The 20,571-nt window shown below is 39.5% G+C and overlaps 1 protein-coding gene across 1 annotated transcript in view; it reads right to left on the bottom strand.

The window, feature by feature from the left end:
• Window positions 1–16,190, bottom strand: part of KDR (kinase insert domain receptor) — a 42,520-nt gene extending 26,330 nt beyond the window's left edge. The window contains exons 1-11 of the mRNA XM_011362628.2: window positions 15,807–16,190; window positions 12,070–12,163; window positions 9,905–10,101; window positions 6,739–6,869; window positions 6,331–6,499; window positions 5,622–5,761; window positions 4,787–4,964; window positions 3,299–3,413; window positions 3,048–3,211; window positions 1,042–1,198; window positions 29–152 (exon numbers count right to left, since the gene is read on the bottom strand). Of these exons, the coding sequence (XP_011360930.1) occupies window positions 29–152; window positions 1,042–1,198; window positions 3,048–3,211; window positions 3,299–3,413; window positions 4,787–4,964; window positions 5,622–5,761; window positions 6,331–6,499; window positions 6,739–6,869; window positions 9,905–10,101; window positions 12,070–12,163; window positions 15,807–15,873 (1,536 nt within the window). The 5' untranslated portion in view covers window positions 15,874–16,190. The remainder of the gene's footprint in view (window positions 1–28; window positions 153–1,041; window positions 1,199–3,047; window positions 3,212–3,298; window positions 3,414–4,786; window positions 4,965–5,621; window positions 5,762–6,330; window positions 6,500–6,738; window positions 6,870–9,904; window positions 10,102–12,069; window positions 12,164–15,806) is intronic.
• Window positions 16,191–20,571: the final 4,381 nt, after the last annotated feature.

Genomic DNA, 20,571 nt, shown 5'->3' with positions numbered 1-20,571 from the left:
TTTTCAAATTAAAGAACTTCAGACTCACTTTGTTTTTGCCTTCAATTAGGGCAAATTGATTTTTGTTGACTTCAATTTTATTTCCCCCCTGGAAGTCCTCCACATTTCTCCATTCTTTACAAGTATATGGGTTTGTCATTAAGACAGCTTGACTATAAGAAAGAGATAACAGATCATATTATGATTTAATTTTTCTCTAGTTCAAATCAATAGTAAGGAAAGGAGTCAGAATTTGGTTGTTATATTCTTAGGAATAACTTTCAATCCATGTAACAAGACTTGGTGCCAATTAAAAATAGGCCTCAGCAATGAAGGAAGAGGTTCTAGGTAGATTCATTCAGGATACAGGAGGGAAGCAGCTATTCTGGGAACAAACCTCCATTCATAAATTGGATCGACAAGACAATTCAAGTTAATTTAGTTCAAAGGAAGGTAAGGAAACTAAGAAGCCATTGGGCTTCTTAAAGTAATCTCTCTGGGACTATGGCCTTGGTGTAGGAAATGATCAGCATCTGAGGAAGAAACTAGTAGCGGCCATCTCAAAAACAACAACAGGAAATGAACTGCTTAGGGTGGTGGTGGGTGGCTTGTTGTTGTTTTTTTTCCCTAAGGATGTCTGGACTTGTGTTAGAACCTGATAAGCGGAGCCTGAGACTGAGGGCTGCAGCTAGGTCTATCCCTTGCATCCAGCAGCACTTCCTTGAGATGAAACTTCTCACAGATAAGAAGAGATGTGGTATTCATCAAGTGATTGGTATAAGAAGAAAAACCAAGACTGGCAATTAGCAAAGTGAACAAAGAGCCTGCCTTAGTAAAGCTATACATCAGGGCTAACCTAAGAAGGGAGAGCTAGCTAGCAGGACACCCAAGGAAAGACATCTCCTAAAACGACAGACACAGAGAAAGGTGGATGGAAACTAAGACTACCATCTGAGAGGTAACTTTCTTAGAGATAGCCATCTCAGCTTAGAATGGAGTCATATCAGAGCTTGGCTGTAAGAAATGTGAGATGACAGGATAAGGGGGTATGGCCCTACTCACGTGGGGTTGTAGGTGCACTCTTCCTCCAGCTGCCAATACCAGTAGACGTAACGCGGGGGAGGAATGGCATAAACCGTGCATGTCAGCGTTTGGGTGGTGCCGTACTTGTAAGAGTCCACAGGAGAAATCAGAGATTTCTCGCCAATCTGCGGGGGTACTAGACATGGGAAAAACAACTTTTAAATTGTCAATTGGCTTTGAGGAATGGAAGGTATAAATTTGAGCAAATAAAGCCTCCATTTTTCTATGCAGATGATTTTTCCCCCATTTGGTTTTTCAAAGAACATCGAGACTTGGAAACAGGACACCTGATTTCTAGTGATACGATAACAGCAGCAACAACAATAATAATAATCTAATAAATTGAATGACTGTGCAAATCTCGCCACCCTGTGCCTCAGTCTTTCTCCTCTACATTACAGGGATAGTTCTCCTTGTCCTACCAACTCACAAGAAAAGGGCAAAACAGAAAGGAAAGAGTCGTGAATAATATAGGAAATACATTTATTATGTAACGAGCATTGTTCTAAGTGCTCTACATTAATTAATTCATTTAATCCATACAACCGCTATTATTGTTCTCTATTTTACGCATGAGAAATGAAACATAGAAAAGATAAACGACTTGCCCAAGGCCACTCGCCTCTCCTCCTTCTCTATCGCCTCCCTCTCCCTCCTCCTTTACCTTCTTCCCCTCCTCTCTCCCTTCTTCTCTCTCTTTTTTCTTTCTTTTTTGGCTCCAAAGTCATAAATGTGAAACTATTTTCTCAACACTTTCAACCTAAAGCCTTAGATTATACTTTCAAAACTTGACTTTTTATGTTTAGTTTATATAGCAGGGTAAATGTTAGGGTAAGTTAAATGTTTAGTGACTTCATGAATTAATTAGATGGGGTTATTCACTATCCATCTTTACACCATTATTTCTTATTCATTTCCTTCTTCTCATTTTACTTATTAGCTTTCCAGCTTCTCTCCACTCCTCAATCCTCTGCTCTTGAGTGGCTTCTAAGCCACATTTCTGGAAGCTGTTATCTTTAAAACACCCCCTTAAGCTGTTGCCCCAGTAAAGAAATAAAGCCAACCTTAACAGACAGAGCAGTAGGAAGATATATGTCATGCGAGAAGATTCTGAAGTTTTAACATGCCATGCCAATAGGGAGAACAAAGAATTACAACAGAGAAGCATTTCTCAAACTGTTTTTAGATTAAGATATTAATGAATTTACTAAGGGGGAGTATGCTCTGGTCAAATAAGTTTTTTAAACCTTAAATACTCTATGCCTTCCCCCTGGAGAATGGCAAAACACATTAGCATGCTAAAGGCCCTGAGAAGTCCTGCAATAAAGACACCTGTTCTACATCAATTTAGCATTTCCCAGAGTTACTTGACCATGACACCCGTTTTCGCCACCCAGAGCACTTATTTATATCTTTCAGTTTGGGAAAACAAAGTTCAAATCATCCTTAAATTAAAAACTTAATATCTTCCCTTTACAGCCTCAGAGTCAGATCCTAGACTCCTGTTTTAAAAAACTGAAAAGCTTCCAACCAGCCAGCAGCGCCAACCTGCCTGGGCATAACGGATACAAAAATTACAAAGTCAAACTACAAGCTTCCCACAAAATTCAAGAAGAGTCTTACACATTTGCATGCCAGGTGCGTAATTCCATGAGACAGGAACAAAGGTAGTGCAACTTAAGCTTGTTAACTGTCCCCACAGGCATTCTTATTTCACAGCATTTAGCCATCGAGGGTACATCTACTTTTATTTTGCATTTGACCACCAAAGAGTTCATTCCCATGGTCTCGTAAGCAAACATGTCCAGAGCACACTGTTTTACATCTCATTTCAACTCTGCTGACCACTTTCATACATTGGAGCCCATTCATGATGTGAGCCAAGCAGCAGGCAACAAAAGAATGGTGACCTGGCTGTTTAGGAAGACATAATCATATTCTTTATAATAAATTTTGGGCAGAGGAGGAAAACTGCATGGACTCACCATTAACAACCAGAGATACCACATGGCTCTGTTTCTCCTTTGAAATGGGATTGGTAAGGATGACAGTGTAATTTCCTGTATCTTTTTCACTCACTTCCATAATAGTCAGTACATGCCCTACTTTAATTGTATGATTGGACTCAATGGGTCTTCCATTTTTATACCTAGGAAAAAAAAATCCCAGGAATTAGTACAAGCTGAGGATTCGCTTTCATGTAAAACAATGTTTTGCATTTATTTCCAAGACTTACCATTTTATTTCCGGCGAAGGGTAACCAAGGTACTTCACAGGGACTCTGACACGGTCTCCCACTGTGGCTTCCACCAAAGATTCCATGCCGCTACCAAAAGCAACAAAAGGTTTTTCTGAAAGAAAATAAAAATTATTATTCTCATAAATGTCAGCTTATCGTAAGTGGTCGTTTGGTTTATTATTTCATTTTCTGTGAAGAGTAAAGGCCCAAGGCCCAAGGTCTGAATTCAGAGATCCCCCATGCTACCTTGCTTTTCTCTCTCTCCAGTGCACTCCACAAGCCTACTGATTGCTCAAACCTCAATTCAAGTGTTTTCTCTTCTGTAAAGCTTTCTCTAAGTACCCCAGGGATGCCTGGGTGCTCCTCCTCCTCTGCTCCTATGACATTCTATATACAGCCCATCATGTGCCCCAGAACTCAGTTATCAGACATCTTTTCTCCATCTACACCTTCCTCTAGTCTCAGGCATAAAGTGCCATTTATATCCTCCTAAATTTATAGGAGTTCCAGGTTTATAGATTGAATATCTCCTTCTGGATGTTTAATGGGCATCTCCAAATGAACATACCCAATCCTATCTCCCCTAATTTTACTCCTCTCTCAATCTTCCCTATATCAGTAAATCAAATCATTATTCACTTAGCTGCTCAAGATAAAAACTCAAAGGTCATTTTCCAATCTTTTTCTCTTATACTCCGCAGCCAATGAATCAATAGGTAGATCTTATTGGCTCTATCATCAAAAATATATCGAAAATCAGATCACTTCTTACCACTTTTCCTCTACCACTTTTGTCCAAGCTACCCACCATCTGTCACCAGGATTATTGCAGTTAGCTTTCTAACTGGTCTCCCTACTTCTGCCCTTATTTTCCTAAAGTATGCCACGTTAAAAAAAAAATCATAATAATTCTATAAAAAGCATACGTTAGAACATGTCTCTCTCTCTCTCTCTGTTCAAAACCCTTCTATGTATTCCCATATTACAAAACTCAAAATCCTTACCAAGGCTCATAAGTTGGGTGCCACATACATTATTATCTAAGCTGAGACATTTATGTGAGCGAAAGAGAATAAATGAAAAATTAAGTTATTTGTTTAAAGTCACAAAGAAAGTAATTAAATCCAGGTATCTCCAACTGCAAAGCCCATGCTGATTCCAGTGGGACTCTCAGCCTTGCAAAAAAATGAAAATTTTAAAACTATCTTAGATAATAACACTCCACTTGTAATAATAGTAATAGCAGCAACATCAAATACAACAAGTACTATTTAGTGAGCATTAGTGATATTATTGGCTCTTCTCATCATTAAAGTTGGGATTTGGACCAAAGCTGTGCTCTAGACCTCTAGGTCATATGGTCTCCCTAGCAAGAGTTCAAAAATATCTTCTGAATGAACAAAACAGAAATCACGAGCCAACCCAAATTTATTTAAATCATCTCACTTTTCAAGGCACAGCATAATTTGAAAGATCTTAGCTTACCATGGACCCTGACGAATGTGCTGTTCTTCCTGGTCATCAGCCCACTGGATGCTGCGCAGGTGTACCACCCCTGGTCATTCCGGGTTACAGCATCTACAGTGAAGGTGCTCAAAAATTTCTTCATCTCACTCCCGGACTGGGCTTTTAGGTCCCGGTTTACAAGTTTCTTATGCTGATGCTGAAAAAGAGTTTACTGAACTTCCAAATTTCAGCTTAACATTACCTGTTAGCTTCTAGAGACCCACAACAACAGGTCTTGGCCCTCAATGAACACTATTTAATGCTAATAATAGAGACTTCAGAACTTTTAACACGTGTCGACAACAAATACATTTGGTTTCAGGAGAAATAAATGGAACCAAGTGAATTGGGATTTTTAAAACCTCACATGGTGGGAATGAGATGGATTGGACTGTAGGAATATAGGCAAATAGGACTACTGTTTAAGAAGTGTGTCTCATGCACCTCCTTGAAGAGAAACTCCCTTAAAAGGAAAATAGATCAAGGATTTTGGAGAACAGAGAAATAATACAACCTGGGAAGATGTAATCACCCAGAGAAAACTAATATTCGTTGCCAGATTCTAGTACTGTGGGACAGAGTTCCTGGCATTATATCTTTTTTTCATGGATGCTATCAATTCTGCAATTCTCTTAAAAGATGTGTGTGTGTGTGTGTGTGTGTGTGTGTGTGTGTGTGTGTGTGTGTGTGTGTTACTGTGTGTTAAGGCATTTACTTTTATCTGGCTAGAAAGGTCTCTATCTCTCTCAAGCAAACTCTGTGGAGGCTGATTATCAAAGCATTTAGAGATCTGGCTTTAACTTGTTAGTGTTACCTCCGAAGAAGGGTATTCCCAGGTAAAGTCAATCCCCACATTTAGTTCAGTCCTTGCTGTACAATTTAAAACAAGCTTCTCTCCGACAGATAGCTCGACTCCATGAGGAGGGCTCAGAACCACATCATAAATCTTGTACCCTAGAGCAAGTAAATTGAAAAAAAAAAAAAAACACAGAAAATGAGGGGGAAAACAAATCTATAACTTGGCACAAATTTTTTCAAAAATATGCCACACCATCTTTCCCTGAAAACCTCACCAATACTCGGAAACTCCCAGACAAATGGCCTATGGAGATTTACAAAGCAGACCTGAGGGGATCTCAATGATGTTGTAGCCTAGTAGATAGAAAAGCTGTAAAATTTGCATAGTCAATAGCTAATGGGGCCAGCTTTAGTAAACTGCTTAACTTCCCATAAAATTGGTAGAATTAAAAGAATACATGCCAGCAATACTCTGAACATTAAATTTTCCATAAAATATGCTTCTTTCTCATCCTTAGTCTTGGCAAGAAAACAGAAAACCTTGATTGCACATAGGTTTATTTGATAGAAGAGTAGATATAATGAGTTGCCCAATGCCGTATCTTGAATTAATGTATTTTCAAATCCCTTGTTCTTCACCCTATACCTTAATCTCCAGGATCTTAATATAGAAAGCCAATCTTTATTGTCTGATAACAATGATATAGAAAGGAACTTCCTCTTACCTACAACCGCAACGATGTACATAATTGACTGGTAACTTTCATCGTTAATTTTTGCTTCACAGAAGACCATGCCAGCATAGCTGATCATGTAGCTGGGAATAGTAAAGCCCTTCTTGCTGTCCCAGAAAATTCTGTTACCATCGGGAACGAACCTCTTTTCTGGATACCTCTGGGTAGAAAAAGAAATATCAAATATTTAATCATTTGCTATCCAAAAGTGAAACCATGTAAAATGATCACTAAAGAATTAATATTTTTAAGACTACAAATTGATTTTATTTATTGTCATTTTGACCCTTCCTAAAGGATCTTTATCTTATTGTTGATGTTATATTTTAAACAGACTACTCATCTTACTATTAGCTTAAAATTAGGAAGATTTAAGAGATGATTGAAGATGTAACTTACTGCGCAAAGTGACACATCAAGGTTTGAAATGGACCCAAGACATGGTATCACCACGGTTTTGTTTTTGTTCTCTGTGATGTACACAACTCCATGTTGGTCACTAACAGAAGCAATAAATGGAGATCTGTAATCTAAAAGAAAATTTAATTCCATTTCGTTAATGGCATTTACTCGAAAAGTTGGTTATCTTTCAGGTTCTTAAACTCTGACCAGAGAAATGAATGATTTAGAATGACATTTCACACTAGGCAAAAGGATCCACACGTCAATCTGCTGGTAGAAATCTGGCTCTAAAGATATGCTACAAGAATGCTACAGGAGGTGTGTATATGTGTCTCTGTGTGTGTACATGAGCGTGCGCATATAAAAAATCTGAAAGAAAACTCCCAGAATGGAACTGACTCCTTTTGCAAGATTATCAATAAGTCAAGTATTTATATTTTTTAATAATAGAGTATATTTTATAGGTTCCACATTTAAGCAAGTCAATCATTATATTTTTTTCAAAATGAAGGGGCATACTTCTTCATTTTTCATTTACATTTTCATATACACATATACATTTTCCACATATACTACATTTCTTCATATATATAAATTTTAAAGTAAATTTAAAGTTAAATCTGTACACTTTATCTATTGAGTTTTATCGATGTTAAAAAAATTCATGTTCTTTTTCTTTAGGCAAATAATGTAAATGCCATGAAAATAAATTAATGAATCCCAAAGGACCTTTAAAATTATCATTAACTAACAATCTTTGAATTCAACTATTCCAGAGAAAGTTTTTTGTGAGTATTTTAGAATTGTGAAGACTAAGTATAAGATTCTTTATAAAATAATGTTTAGTAGTTATTGCATTTAGTTTAAGATTCAGCAGCCATTAATATCTTTGATGACAAAAACTTGAGAAAGCACCATGGCAAAAAGAAGAAAACAAAAGAGAGTTTAATGTCTTTCAAACATTGTTCAACAACTTTAATGCACTGCTGGGAAACTACTCCATCCCCCAGAGATAGAACTGACGTGGTATGAGGTCATGCTTGAAATCTCAGAGAGATAATAGTCCAGATTGCTATGCCCAACACACCTGACTGAGCATTTTCAGAGCTCTTCAGGATGGTTGCTCCAAGTGAAGGAAGAGTTAATTAAACCAAAGGGGGAAAAGGCAGCTAATTCTTTGCAACAGTAGAAGTTTGATTTCCTTCCAAGCTGGAAAGCACAGAAAGGCAACCAATCCAGCCCACCACATGCCATGGCCATTATCTTGCAAGGCCAGGACCCACTTCCTGGCTCCATCCATTGGTAAAGGGAATGGGGTCAGAAAACTAGGGAAGTAAGGTGGGGACCAAAGAGAACATTAAAGGGCTGTCCCTAGAGAACACTTTAGTGTTTCTTTCCTACTGTTAAGTTTCATGACCAAAATCTTAGAGCACCTCTTAGACAGGAAGCAGAATTTGATCCTATGCCCAATGATGGGCAGTGTACAAATAAAGAGTGCAGGGGCCTTCTATTCCTTAATATTACCTACCTTTCAATCATACGTTAGGAAATGTTACATAGTTTGCTTATAGAGCAAGCCTTTTGCTTGCTTCACAGAAGCCTTTGGAAGCTAAATTAACCCCTTGACGTAAGACTAAAGTTATTCAGTAAATCAATTCTATTTCAGTAGCCCAAAAAAGGAAATAAACAAAAGAAACCTAAACAACCACCCATTCTCTCAAAATAAAATATTTACTGAAACTCATGAAATGGATTTTCACATGTCTCCAGGTTTCCTGACTCCAGGGAGAAGGAAATAACGAGATATTATGGGAGAGGTTCATCTTGCAGTCTATTTCCAGACAGGCTGAAAGCAGGAAATCCTTGCAATCTTCTGAGAAAGCCTGGTCTCCCAAGACTGCCAGATCAAAAGGAGCCAGAAATTCTTGAAGATCTGAGCCTTGTCTCTTTCAAATTCTGTAGAGGGGAGGAGGAGGGCACAGAATTCTATCTTGGTTGTGCTTACCCCGGACAAAAATAATTCTGAAATATTATGCAATCCAGGAGTGACATACATTATTTTGATGTGGTCTCCACTTTTCTGTTGCACTGACCATATTGCACAATTGATATGTAAATGGAGACGTGCAAATGTGTTTCCCAAAGCTGACTGAATTCCCATTCTATAAAAGATGCTTCTGGAACAAAGTCTAAGCCATCTTAACCTGCCTCAAATCCTCTGAGATGTAAAGAGGTATATAAATGCATAAATAAAATGTCTAAAAAGCTCATCTTCATAGAGAAAAAATATTTAATCCATCCAAGCAAAATACTATACAACACTTACATTTTCCTAAATTGTATAATAGGTGTCTCATTAATTAAGTCAGGTTTTCACAGGGAAATTCAGGTAGTAGAAAATTTTTGAAATACAAAAGAAATAATAATTCATATTATAAATCTGATTCATATAATAATTCATATTATAAATTCATATTATAAATACATGTAATATTATTGTATTTTATCCTACGTAAATGTTAAGTTGGCCTCCATGGCGTCAATCCCAAATTGCAAATCCTAGAAAGATGTGGCATATCATCCAAGATCTCAGACCACACAAGCAAAGGAAAGAAACACTGTCTTCAAAAGGCTCTTTGAGGCAGTCTTCATTTGCACCAGAGAATGAGAATTGTTTATTATAAAGTATAAGAGGAAAAAGAAAAGTTCCTATGTACAAAAAATTCCAGAGCCCTTGGCTGTTTCCCTGTGCATTCTTGGGAAAATCTCCTACTCTGCCCTAGATAACCTATCTCTCCACAGAAATCTCTCCATAATTCACGCTGAATCTTCCATTTCAAGTATTTCAGGGTTTTTTTTTTTCCTCAAACATCAGAAGGCTTTTTATAAATCTCCATAGCCAATTGTGGACACAGATTTCCCTCAAAAACAAAGATCAGAACGAAACTAATTGGGCAAGAGAGATATAACAGGGCCCAAACTCCAGAACAAATCAATGAGTCTTATCCTCAGAGGGAAGCCTTGGGAAAGAAGAATTTTCTGTATTCCTGTTGGCAAAAAGCCTTTAGGGCAAACCTTTTGTTGTACTCAATTCTTCTTTGCACCCATTGTGTTTTATAGCTGGTAAATCAACATGGGAAATGAATTCCTTTTAACCACTTACCTTGAACGTAGACATAAACAACCGAGGCCGAGTCCCTGTCCCGGTAAAAGCACTTGTAGGCTCCAGTATCATTTCCGATCACTTTCGGAATTGTGAGTGTCTTGCAGAAGAAGCTGTCACTGCATTCAGTCACCTCCACTCTTTTCTCAGAGCCACTCCGATTGTTGGGCCAGAGCCAGTCCAAGTCCCACTGTCCCCTGAAAAATTAATTCCAAGAAAGTATTAATGTGAAATGCCACACTACGAGGTTGTTTCTAAGAAAACAGAAGGTTTGGTTCTCAAACTTATATAAACTCCTCAGCAGAGTCACAGACTTCTACCAGAGATGACAATTTATGTCAACGAATGACAAAAGCCACAGATTCAGCTTCAGATATCACTTATAGGAACCCCTTTGTTTTCTATTAACTCATTCATTCATTCAACAAATATTTATTAAGCAAGTGCTATGTGGCAAACATTATTAAAGACTAGCTATACAGCAGTGAACAATAAATCAGACAAAAATCCATGTCTTTATGGAAGCTCAGTCTGCTTAGAGAAGACAGGCAATAAACAAGTAAATAAACCTCAATAAAGCTGACATTTAAAAAATAATTAAAACGTATTTTGTAAATGATGGTGATAAGTACAATGGACAAAATATAGATGCTGCAAAAAAAAAAAAGAGTGAAGAGTTCTTGAGGGAGGGGACTTGATGAAAGGGGCCGTGTGAGTATTTAGAGGAACAATATTCCAGGCAGCAGGAACAGCAAAGGTAAAGGCCTTAGGGCAGGCACATATCTGGAGCATTAGGGGAATGGCAAGGTAGCCAGAATGGCCAGATAAGAGTGGGCAAGCGGGAGAATAAGAAGTGAAGTTAGGAAGAAAGGGGTGTGACTGTCTAAGAGCATCGTAGGACCTAGGACCTAGTCAAGAGTGCATTAAAACATAGATTACTTTCATTGTAGCATTTCTCGACAAGGTCCAAAGGAAGACAGTCAATGTCAAGAAGAATGTAACATCATTGAACTATCTTTCAAAGAATTTGAAATTTATATGAAGTTGTAGCTATGTTCATGAAGTTACTTTTAACATATTTATAGCTTTTTCAGGACGTAAGAAATGTTTATGCAGAGTTTAAAAAAGGAGTATGGAATCTTTGAAGATTTTAAATATTCTTTGTTACCAAGGGTAAGAGGAAAATCTACTGAGAATGTGTCTTAAAATAGCAAAGCTAGAGAAACACCACCTGTTAGTGTGCTTTTTTTCCCCAAGAGCTGGGTATCAGTGGCCTACCCTTGATAAAGGACTAGGGTATCTTTTACACTCTGCAATCTGAGATGATCTGTGTCATTGTGTTAAACACTTGGTATTCGACAAGCATAAACAATGGCAACGAGCTGCCCAAGGTTCTTTGTGGACCCCCAGCACTCTTCTCAGAGGACAACATTGCTTCCCACCATCACTTCTGCCAAAAACACACTGGTCCTGACAAAATTCTGTGTAATCATTACATTAAACCCAGAGTCTTCTATTTTCCCCCCTGAGGTAGGGGCTGAAAGGCAAAATTTCAAGTCTTCCTCTACTTGTCAAAAAGGCCTGTTTCCCTAGTTAGCAAAAATCAAAACCATGAGTTCTTGCCAACAAGTAAGAAGAGACATTCCAGAATATCAGGCCGAAGTGTGACTTTCATTATCTGTGCAGAACGTGCACTCAATAATATTAATGGATGCATATTAAATTGCTACTACAAGTCAGAATTTTACCATAAAATAAAGTTCTTAAAAAAGGCTGAATAAATACCCAAAAGCCAATGTGAGTATTATAAATATGGCTTAAAACTTCTTCAAATCTATCCCTTAAGGGTATGCACTCAACTTTATTTACTCATTCAATATCTGTTGATGATCTACTATGTATTATATGCCAGGTGCTACACCAGTTTTTGGAGTGTGGAGTTGTTGCCAGAGGGCAGTAGAAAAAAATGCCAGCAAAATTGTCCAGAATTTTTGAGAGAAGACCTCTCTCATTTTTTTTCATTATTGCATCATTTCTTAGAAACCTCACTACTTATAAACAATTACTATAAAACTATTATAATTCTCTTGTATGGAAATTATTTTTCACTCAATGAACAACGAATTACTTGACAAAGGAAGTATAAATCTGAAATCATTCCTTACCTGCAAGTAATTTGAAGAGTTGTATTAGCCATAATTGTAAGGATGTCTTTTTGTACACTGAGCCTGGGTGGATCAAGAGAAATACCAGGCAAACCTAGAAACAAATTAAATAAATGAATATAGTTGCCACTGAGTCAGACCCAATAGGAAACACCTTCCATAAACAATGCACACTCCATATTTTAAAAGACCTCTTCAGCAATTCATTGTATAAAACTGTGAATTTACTTTTCACCATTCCCAGTAAAAGTTCACAAGCTGTGTCATAACAGGAAGAATGGGCAGATGGTCATAAACCAACACAACAGTTCTGCAATTCATGGAGCTAGGGTGGAGTTCCTGTTTTCCTGCATTGCCAACTTCAAGGTCTTACAAAAGGATATGGGACATTGAAACCAAATGAACCTTCATCTGATGATCTCAGTCCCTTGGGAAAGGACCCACTGACATTTCTTATAACACATAGGATGCACACATTCGACTAAATTGCTGATTAATGAATACTACTTAGAGTTATTTCTATACAGTTCATCTATGTACCCTGAAGGGGTTGGGAGTATCCATGACCTTGTCTCTTTTTTCTTTATCAATTTTCTAGTGCACTTCCTCTGGTAACTGAATTGCCAAGGTTGAAAGACTGTACATTAAAACTAGTTGAGAAGAATTAAGTAAAAGAAAACATTTTCCAATGTCATATTACATGCCTATTAATATATTCTTTCTCAGAGAATGCAACTAAAAAAAGCATAATGCTAATGAATTACAATTGGGAAATCTCAACTTAATAATAAAAGCTCTGAGTTCCTCCTGATACCAAGCTTGGAACACAAGAAACCTGACTTTTCCTAAAAATACCATGGGAGAGATTCCCCACCATGGGTGCTCCATAGCAAGAAAACCGAGTTATCTGTCAACTAAATGTGAAGAGCTATCAAGTGTTGAAAAAGCATAAGAGAAAGAAAAACAGTCCATAATGTTATAATCTTAACTGATATCCAGATCTTCAAACACCACCTAAAAAAAAGATTAATGCTTGGTAAGCACCCAACTAGGAACAAATGACTCCCTAGGCCTAAACTGGCATTGGCTTTGTTGTGCAAATAAGAGAACATCCCAAATATGAGAGAGTATAAATAATCAGAGTATAAACAAATATCCAGTGCAAATATCCAATGCATTGAATTTGTGGACACAAATGTGAACAGCTGCAAGCAAAATAAACTAATCATACATGTTCTCACATACTCGCCCAGATGTGCAAAATAGGTTGCTGACATAACTATAGATTGTTCATCAATAACATAGTAAAAAATAATAATAATTAAAAATATTTTAAAACCCTGAAAATTATGTTGTGTCAATAAATCTCAAACTAATTGGCATTGGTTCTGACCTGTGTTTGGGACAATGGTTCTTAGGCTTTAGGATGTATCAGAATATCCCTGGGCCTACAAATCTGCATTTAAACAATCATTTCAGGTGACTCGGTCAGACATGGTCTAAGAGTCACTCTTGGACAGTTATTGGTCTAGGTGGTCATGTTCAGTTAATTAGCACAACACTTTTCAATATGAAGGAAATAACTACTCTCAAAGTAGGCAAACAATAAAACAAAATGTTTAAAAGCAAAAGAAAAGCCTTCCAATAATGAAGTTGAACTTTGTCTAAAAAAAAAAAAAGGAAAATGAAAACAATTCATTTGGACAAGCACAGATATCAAAATTGACTGCAAAACACTAGGTTGAGAAACAAGTGGAAAACAGTAACTTGATACAATTCACACAATGATCCAAATGAGAAAGAATCCATTATTTGGGTATATTCATGTGAGAAAAAAATGGTAGTAAAGACTAAGCTCTGCTCACCCCACCACCAAAATAAGATTCTTAAAGATCTCTCATAAATTATTGCTACAGATTATCTCACACTCTAGACACACTTTCCTGTGTTAAAAAGAAAGTTAAGATATGCCCTCCATTCATGGGAAGCCAAACAAAACCACACTATTCTAGAGACACATCTACAACAAAAAAACTATGCAACGAGACTATCAATAATGATAAGTTCGAATTCGTTTCTGTAGACCAACATTCTTTTTTTTGCTCCATTAAGCTTCATTCATTTTCACTGGCAAGTTTGAGTTCTACTCTTCAGAAAGTTCTAAAGAAATAACTATAGGAAGGACATATGCTGCTCCTCAATAAAAAGCCCTTCTATGTTCAAGTCCCATAACCAAAATTAATTAATTTGTGCACTATTACCCTTCCAGCTCAAAGACAGGAAGGAAAAACAACAGTGCCTCTGTCTCTAGAATTCGATGGCACCAATTACAGCCCAATCCAATTAAGCAAGTCACACACTCTAAAAGGGCAACCTCATCATTATATTCAGGGCAACCCGATTAGTTTACTACTGCTGTGCTATGAAACACCCCAGGCTTAAAAGCAACTCACTTTTTTGTGTGTGGGATACAGTACAAGCACATGTTCCAGACCTTCATTTTCTCCCCATAAAGGGGCAGAGAGAGGTCTTGTCAGGAACAAATGAGTGTCCACTGTGGAACTGGCCCCGAAGAATCAAGTCATTAAGAAAATTCAATAACTATAGACAGATGATCTTGTCACTATATGTGTCTCTTTTACAAGACTGAATTATTTTCTGTTGATATAGGGAACTTTTCCCTGAATTATTTGACTTTGTTTTTCCTTTCTCCATCCTGTCCCGTTTCTCACCCTCTAAAGAGTGGAAATCTGGAAATCAGCAAACTGGTTACAAAAAAGGGGGGGGGCAGGGGTGGATGTGGGGAGAGGAAGAAAGGAAAAAAGAAAAAAAAGAATTTATTGCATCAAGAACATGTGTGTTCCTAATCTTGAAAGAGATAAATATTTGGTGGCAAGGAGAGTGGCCAATGGCGCTAAATCTGGGTACCAAGTTCCACAGAGTAAGTTTTCAGAACCTGAACTTCTGACCATGCGCTTACCTCAAGGACCAAGGCGCTTTGAAAGAAATTAAATTTTTACATAGGAAGGTGACTGTTACTTGGAGTCACTTTGGGAAGCTGTCAAAGTCCTGGGTCCACGCCCCAATTTCCCCCTTCTCTGCGAAAAGAGCGGCGTCCCGCATCAAGGAAGGAAAAAGTTTCCCTTCCCCTGGACCCCCACCTCATAGAATTGGTTTTGTATGTGAGTTCGAGCCAACAGAAAACAGCAGACCCGGGTCTCTACTCAACTCCTATAGAGGCAGAGCTGAGTGCACGGTGCAAATCTCAGAGAACTGGCTTGCGTTCCCTGCAAGACTTCCTATCCTGCGACCTGGCGAGGACCGTGCGCGCAGCGGGACAACATTTCACCGCCTGTTCCCGCCTGAGGGAGTACCTCCTTCCTGCCAGCCCCTGGGCGCCTTTCCACCCCTACCCCCACCCCCGCCCCCCGCCTCCCGCGAGTCCGAGGGCGTGTTGGTTGCTCAGGACACGCTCCAGCCGACACCCCCATCGGAGACTAGAGTCGTGGAAAATGAACTGGGTTCAGGAGACCACCAACTCTCTAGGTAATCAATCTTAGGCCACTCGCTGATCCTCAGTTTCCTCTTTGGTAAATGAAGGAACAAAATGTCAGATCACTTTCAACCCTCCAGCTCTATGATTCTGAGTTAGACCCGACCTCCAGGTCTTCTCCGCATCCCCATCTCTCCGCCCGCACCCGACCTCTCTGCCTTCCTCTAGGGAGCGGGCTCCTTACCCACAGAGGCAACCCAGGTCTCCACGCAGAGCCACAGAGCGATGGCCAGCAGCGCCTTGCTCCCCATCCCGCACCTCGCGCCGGGCGCAGCGCCCAGAATTTAAGCGCCGGTTCTTTCTCCCCCGGCCCGCCCCTCCAAGAAGGCGCGGAGGTGGAACTCGCGCCGCAGAGCAGGACTCCGGGGAGCGCAGGGTGAGGGTGCCCTGGCTCGGACAGCAGCTGTAGGTGCGTCTGCGGGTGCCGGTAAGTATCCCGGCTGCGGGACAGCTCTGGGCTTTCTGTAGCGCGCCAAGTGATGCCCCGCGCGGGCAGAGGAAACAACCACAAACCGCCTGCTCTCCCGGGGTCCGCAGACTCAGAGCAGGGTGGGAGCAGGGACCGAAACTCTAGAGCGCAGGGGCAGGACCATGCGGGGCGGGTCTGGGGGCGGGGCACCCCCTTTACGGCCCGCCCCGCCCCTCAACCCGGTACCCGGCCTGGATCCCGGGATACCCACACCCACTATGTCTGCCTATCTTCCCACTTGGCCCGGGACAGAGCCAGGCCCGGAATCGTCCGAAGGAGAACGTCTGGGGCACAACAACCCGTTTCTGACTGAAATAAAATGTAGCTTGTAAAGGATTCTGAGCCACACCAAGGTTCAGTCGGTTGCTGGTCCCAAGAGATATTGGGGAGCAATACTGCGAGCACAACGAGGGACACTGCGCCCTCAGGAGGAGCGCCAAAGTTTGGTCCTCGGCACCACAAGAGGCTGAAGTGGGGACAGGTGGAGGATCAGGAGCAGGTTGAAGCAACTAGGGAGAAGCGGATTTTGAGCAGAGAGGAACGCAGGATGGCAAATTGGCAGTGACGCCAACCAGTACGAGTGTTTTGCTTGGCCGCTACAATTGTAGTTTAAAAACCTGAATCTGAATGCTTTTAGTTGGAATATACTTGCCCAATTCTCCAAAGTTCCCTCTCTTTCCTCTTGTATCTGGCTGCTTCAAGTGTTTTTGTTGTTGTTGTTGTTGTTGTTGTTGTTGTTGTTGTTGTTGTTACCTTTCTAGCCCCAAAAGGCATTTAAATTTCAGCCCCCTCCCGCTCCGAAACTGGCTTTCGGCAAAAACCTACGTCAGGCCTCCAGGTGGCTAGATACCCGCGGCATGAGGGTCACCCATCCATCGAGTGCGGCTGTCCTTGATAAAGGGATTTTATCGACAGTGCTATCCCACAAGGAGCCCCTAGGGTGACTCTTCTTGGGCCTTAGGCCAAGCCCCTTTTCAAAGCAGAGCTTCCAGCCAAGATGCCCTTAGGCTGAAGGTAAGGAGGCCCAGAAGCAGCTTCACTGGAGAAGCAATGAACCGAAAGCTCCCAGATCCTGGGCACCCAGAACACTCCGTACCAAACCTTGCAACTCTCGGCATCTGTAGACTCCTTGCGGCACTGTCGGGAGAATTCGAACTCCTTTCTGATCACATTTGTTCCTTCTTTTCTCTCAGTTTTCCCCACACCTGGAGAGTGACATCAACTGTCTCCTAACTTCATTAAATAGGGATCTTCCAGATCTCTGTTTCCTACTTCCCGGGTGCTTCTGAATGACAACTTAAGGACCATCCTTCAGGAAGATGAAGAGGTAAAATTATTATTTCTAGTTCTAGTCCAAACCCTTCCTTCTAAAACACACGATTAATTTAAAGTGTTGCTTTGTTCCATTAATTTTTAAAAACATTTTACTGTATTTACTCTTCTACCTTGCCAGGTTGACATTTGAAATAATTTAACTCTGAAATATAATCTATGTATACAGTTTAAATTTTTTTTAGTATAAAAAGGTTTAGAATAAAAGCCCTTCCTTTGTCGGAAGCAAGCATTTGTACCACTCTTTTTTTCCCCAAGCAAATTGTGTACATGTATAAGAATAGCAATATCACCCTCCTACTTCCTCAAAGAGTAACCTTAGTATAAATACTGTTTGAGTGCTGGCCTTTTTTCACTTTAAAATATTACTTGGAGATCATTCTAGATCAACCCTCAGGGCTCCATCTTGTTCTTTTTAATAGTGGCGTGATGTTACACTGTATACATGTACTAATATTTAATCTCGGAGTTTTTTATTTGTCAAGGGCAGAAGTATCCTAAAAGAAATTCCTTGCTTCCTGCTAGTAAACTTAGCAAAGAAAACAGGATGGGCTCTGGCAAAGTTGGATAAGGGGGAGGGAGATGGAACCTGATTTGGAGAAAGCAATTTTTCTCCATCTCTATCTCCAAACAATTCTTCTCTCTTAGCCTTATTTACAATTTGTGACACTTCCTCTTCCACATCTCACTTAAGAAGATAGAGTCTCCTCTGAATGCAAACCAGAACCTGCAGGCCATGGTAATAACCCCCTTCAGAAGTCTTGGAGGAAATGATGCATCTTTGATGGCCACAAGACCAGAATTTGGCAGGGTCTCAATGAAATCAGTCTACCACATTCCCTCCCACACAGTGCTTAGAAGTGCCTTGTGTTCATGAAAAATGACAGTCTGCTTAAAAAACAAAAAAAAATCTGTTCCATGTACAATGCCCTTCCATTATCAGTCACCACTGCAAAGGAGTGATTTAGTGAGTTAATTTTGTAATACAGGTGCAACTACCACCTATCTAAATGCCCAAATCTATTCAGTGCATCATAGATGGAATTTAGACACATTCAGGGGTGAAACAGCAAAGAATTATGCTACGTGCACAGGTTCTGGGGTCACACTTGCTGGGTTTGATCTCAGATCTACCCCTTACTATCCATGTGATCTTGACTAATTTACTAGTTGCATATCTATGAAACACAAAATTTGATAATAGTACCAACTTCATAGTTTTTGAAAGAATTAAATGAAGTATTGCATGTAAGAAACCTAGACTAGGACCTAACACCTGGCAAGCACAGGTGCCTAGCACATAGTAAGCACCTAATATATATTAGGGAGCATTCTGCAAAGGTTATTTATACCACAATGCACCTTTCCTTCATGCTGCTGAGATCTAAACTGTAAATAAGATTCATTCATTCAACAATAGTTTTTGAGCACCTACTGTGTGATAGGCACTATACGAAAGGCTGAGGTTAATAGTAGTGAAAATAAAGGCAATAAGATTATAAATGAGCAGTCTTGACCATATCTCCTCCCAGGGCAAATTTAATTTAATCACAGAATACTCTGTATCTTCAGCTACTTCTTTTGGCTTTGAGTGCCAAAAGAAGGATATTCACTATTCATTTCACCAAAGCATGCTGCATAAATTATACTCTTTGATGCCAAATTTGGTTCCATCACCTCCAGTATTTTGGACTTCATAGCTTAAAAAGTAAATATGAAGACTAGCAAAAGATTAATAATTATGGAAGTTGAATAATGAGTCCAAAAAGTTTATTTTGTTATTCTCTCTAACATGTTTAAAATTTTCCATAATAAAAAAATTTATGTTTTAAATAACTATAGTCTAAGTGACACCCAGTCTAGTCTAATACACTGACTTTTCCAATGTCAGTGTCCTGATGTTGCCTCGGGAAATGGTTGAGGCAGAAAGGCATGTGGACAGAAACTTGCATTTTTTGACTTCATATATTTCTATAACATTTTGCCAAAACAAGAAAGAGTCGCTTTTACAAATAAAAAATATAAATCAAGATTAACTCTGTTTTCTAGAGTTAATCTGTTATATTTTCAAATATTGCCATTTCTTGATTACTATTTGCATGACACTTTCTCCTTTCTTGTGTTTACTTCATTTGTTTCCAATATTTCTTAATGTTGTAACTTACCAGAACCTGTGACTATATCTTACTTTATGTAGGCTCTATTTCATAACTGGTCTCTACTCATGACTATCAAGTGTTGAGAGATTATGAGTATACACTTTCTCATTATTCGCCATCTTTACACGCCCATATTTATTTTACTCTGTGTGATTTATATGTTTAACTTAAACTTAAAATATATTTGTATGTTCAAGAAAAAGAAGGCTATGTCACCACAAAGCTGAGCTTGCCTTAGATATGTCTATCAGTGTTTGGTTTTATTCTTACATTCTAATAAATATAAAACAAACTTCCCATCCTTTTTGTGAAACAGAGAAACAGAACTTCATTATTTCTACCTGCAAAGGAAAATTTTCAATTACTTTGAGGGTCTGGTCAAGATGGCCGAGTAAGTAAACACTGTGCTTGCTTCCTCCCATGTCCATATTAAAATTGCAACTAAATTATAGAACGATCAACCCAGAGAACTATCTGAATACTAGTTGAATAGAAGTTCTATAACTAATGATATAAGGAAGAAGCCATACATAAACTGATAGGAGGGGTGGAGACATGAACCAGGCTGGCCTTATACCTACATGTGGCAGTTGAGAATCAAGAGGGATATCTTAGTTGTGGAGGTCCCTCCTAAGGAGCAAGGGGTCCCAGCTCCACATCAAGCTTCCTTAGCCTGGAGCAGCAGTGCCAGGAAGAGGAGGCCTCACAACATCTGGCTGTGAAAATCAGTGGGGATTCCATCTCTGAGATGGAAAGCTGCTGGATACCCAGGTATCCTCTTAAAAGGCATTCATCCTGGCCTCCAGCAGAGGGATGGTGGCTAGGGAGGTGCCAGAGATATATAGGGAGAGACTGAGTTGTGTGGCTTCAGAGCAAGGACTAGAGAGACAGCTGCCATTGTCCCTATGTTGAACCCTCTACCCTCACGGCCAAATCTGAATCTGCATTGGCCTGGTAAACTCTGCTTGCTCCAACCTGGTGACTGCCCC

The sequence above is a fragment of the Pteropus vampyrus genome, unplaced genomic scaffold (assembly GCF_000151845.1).
Source record: "Pteropus vampyrus isolate Shadow unplaced genomic scaffold, Pvam_2.0 Scaffold77, whole genome shotgun sequence".
In the NCBI taxonomy this organism is placed as follows: Eukaryota; Metazoa; Chordata; class Mammalia; order Chiroptera; family Pteropodidae; genus Pteropus; species Pteropus vampyrus.
Note: the sequence above shows the minus strand (reverse complement) of the source record. Positions and strands in the feature narration are given on the sequence as shown.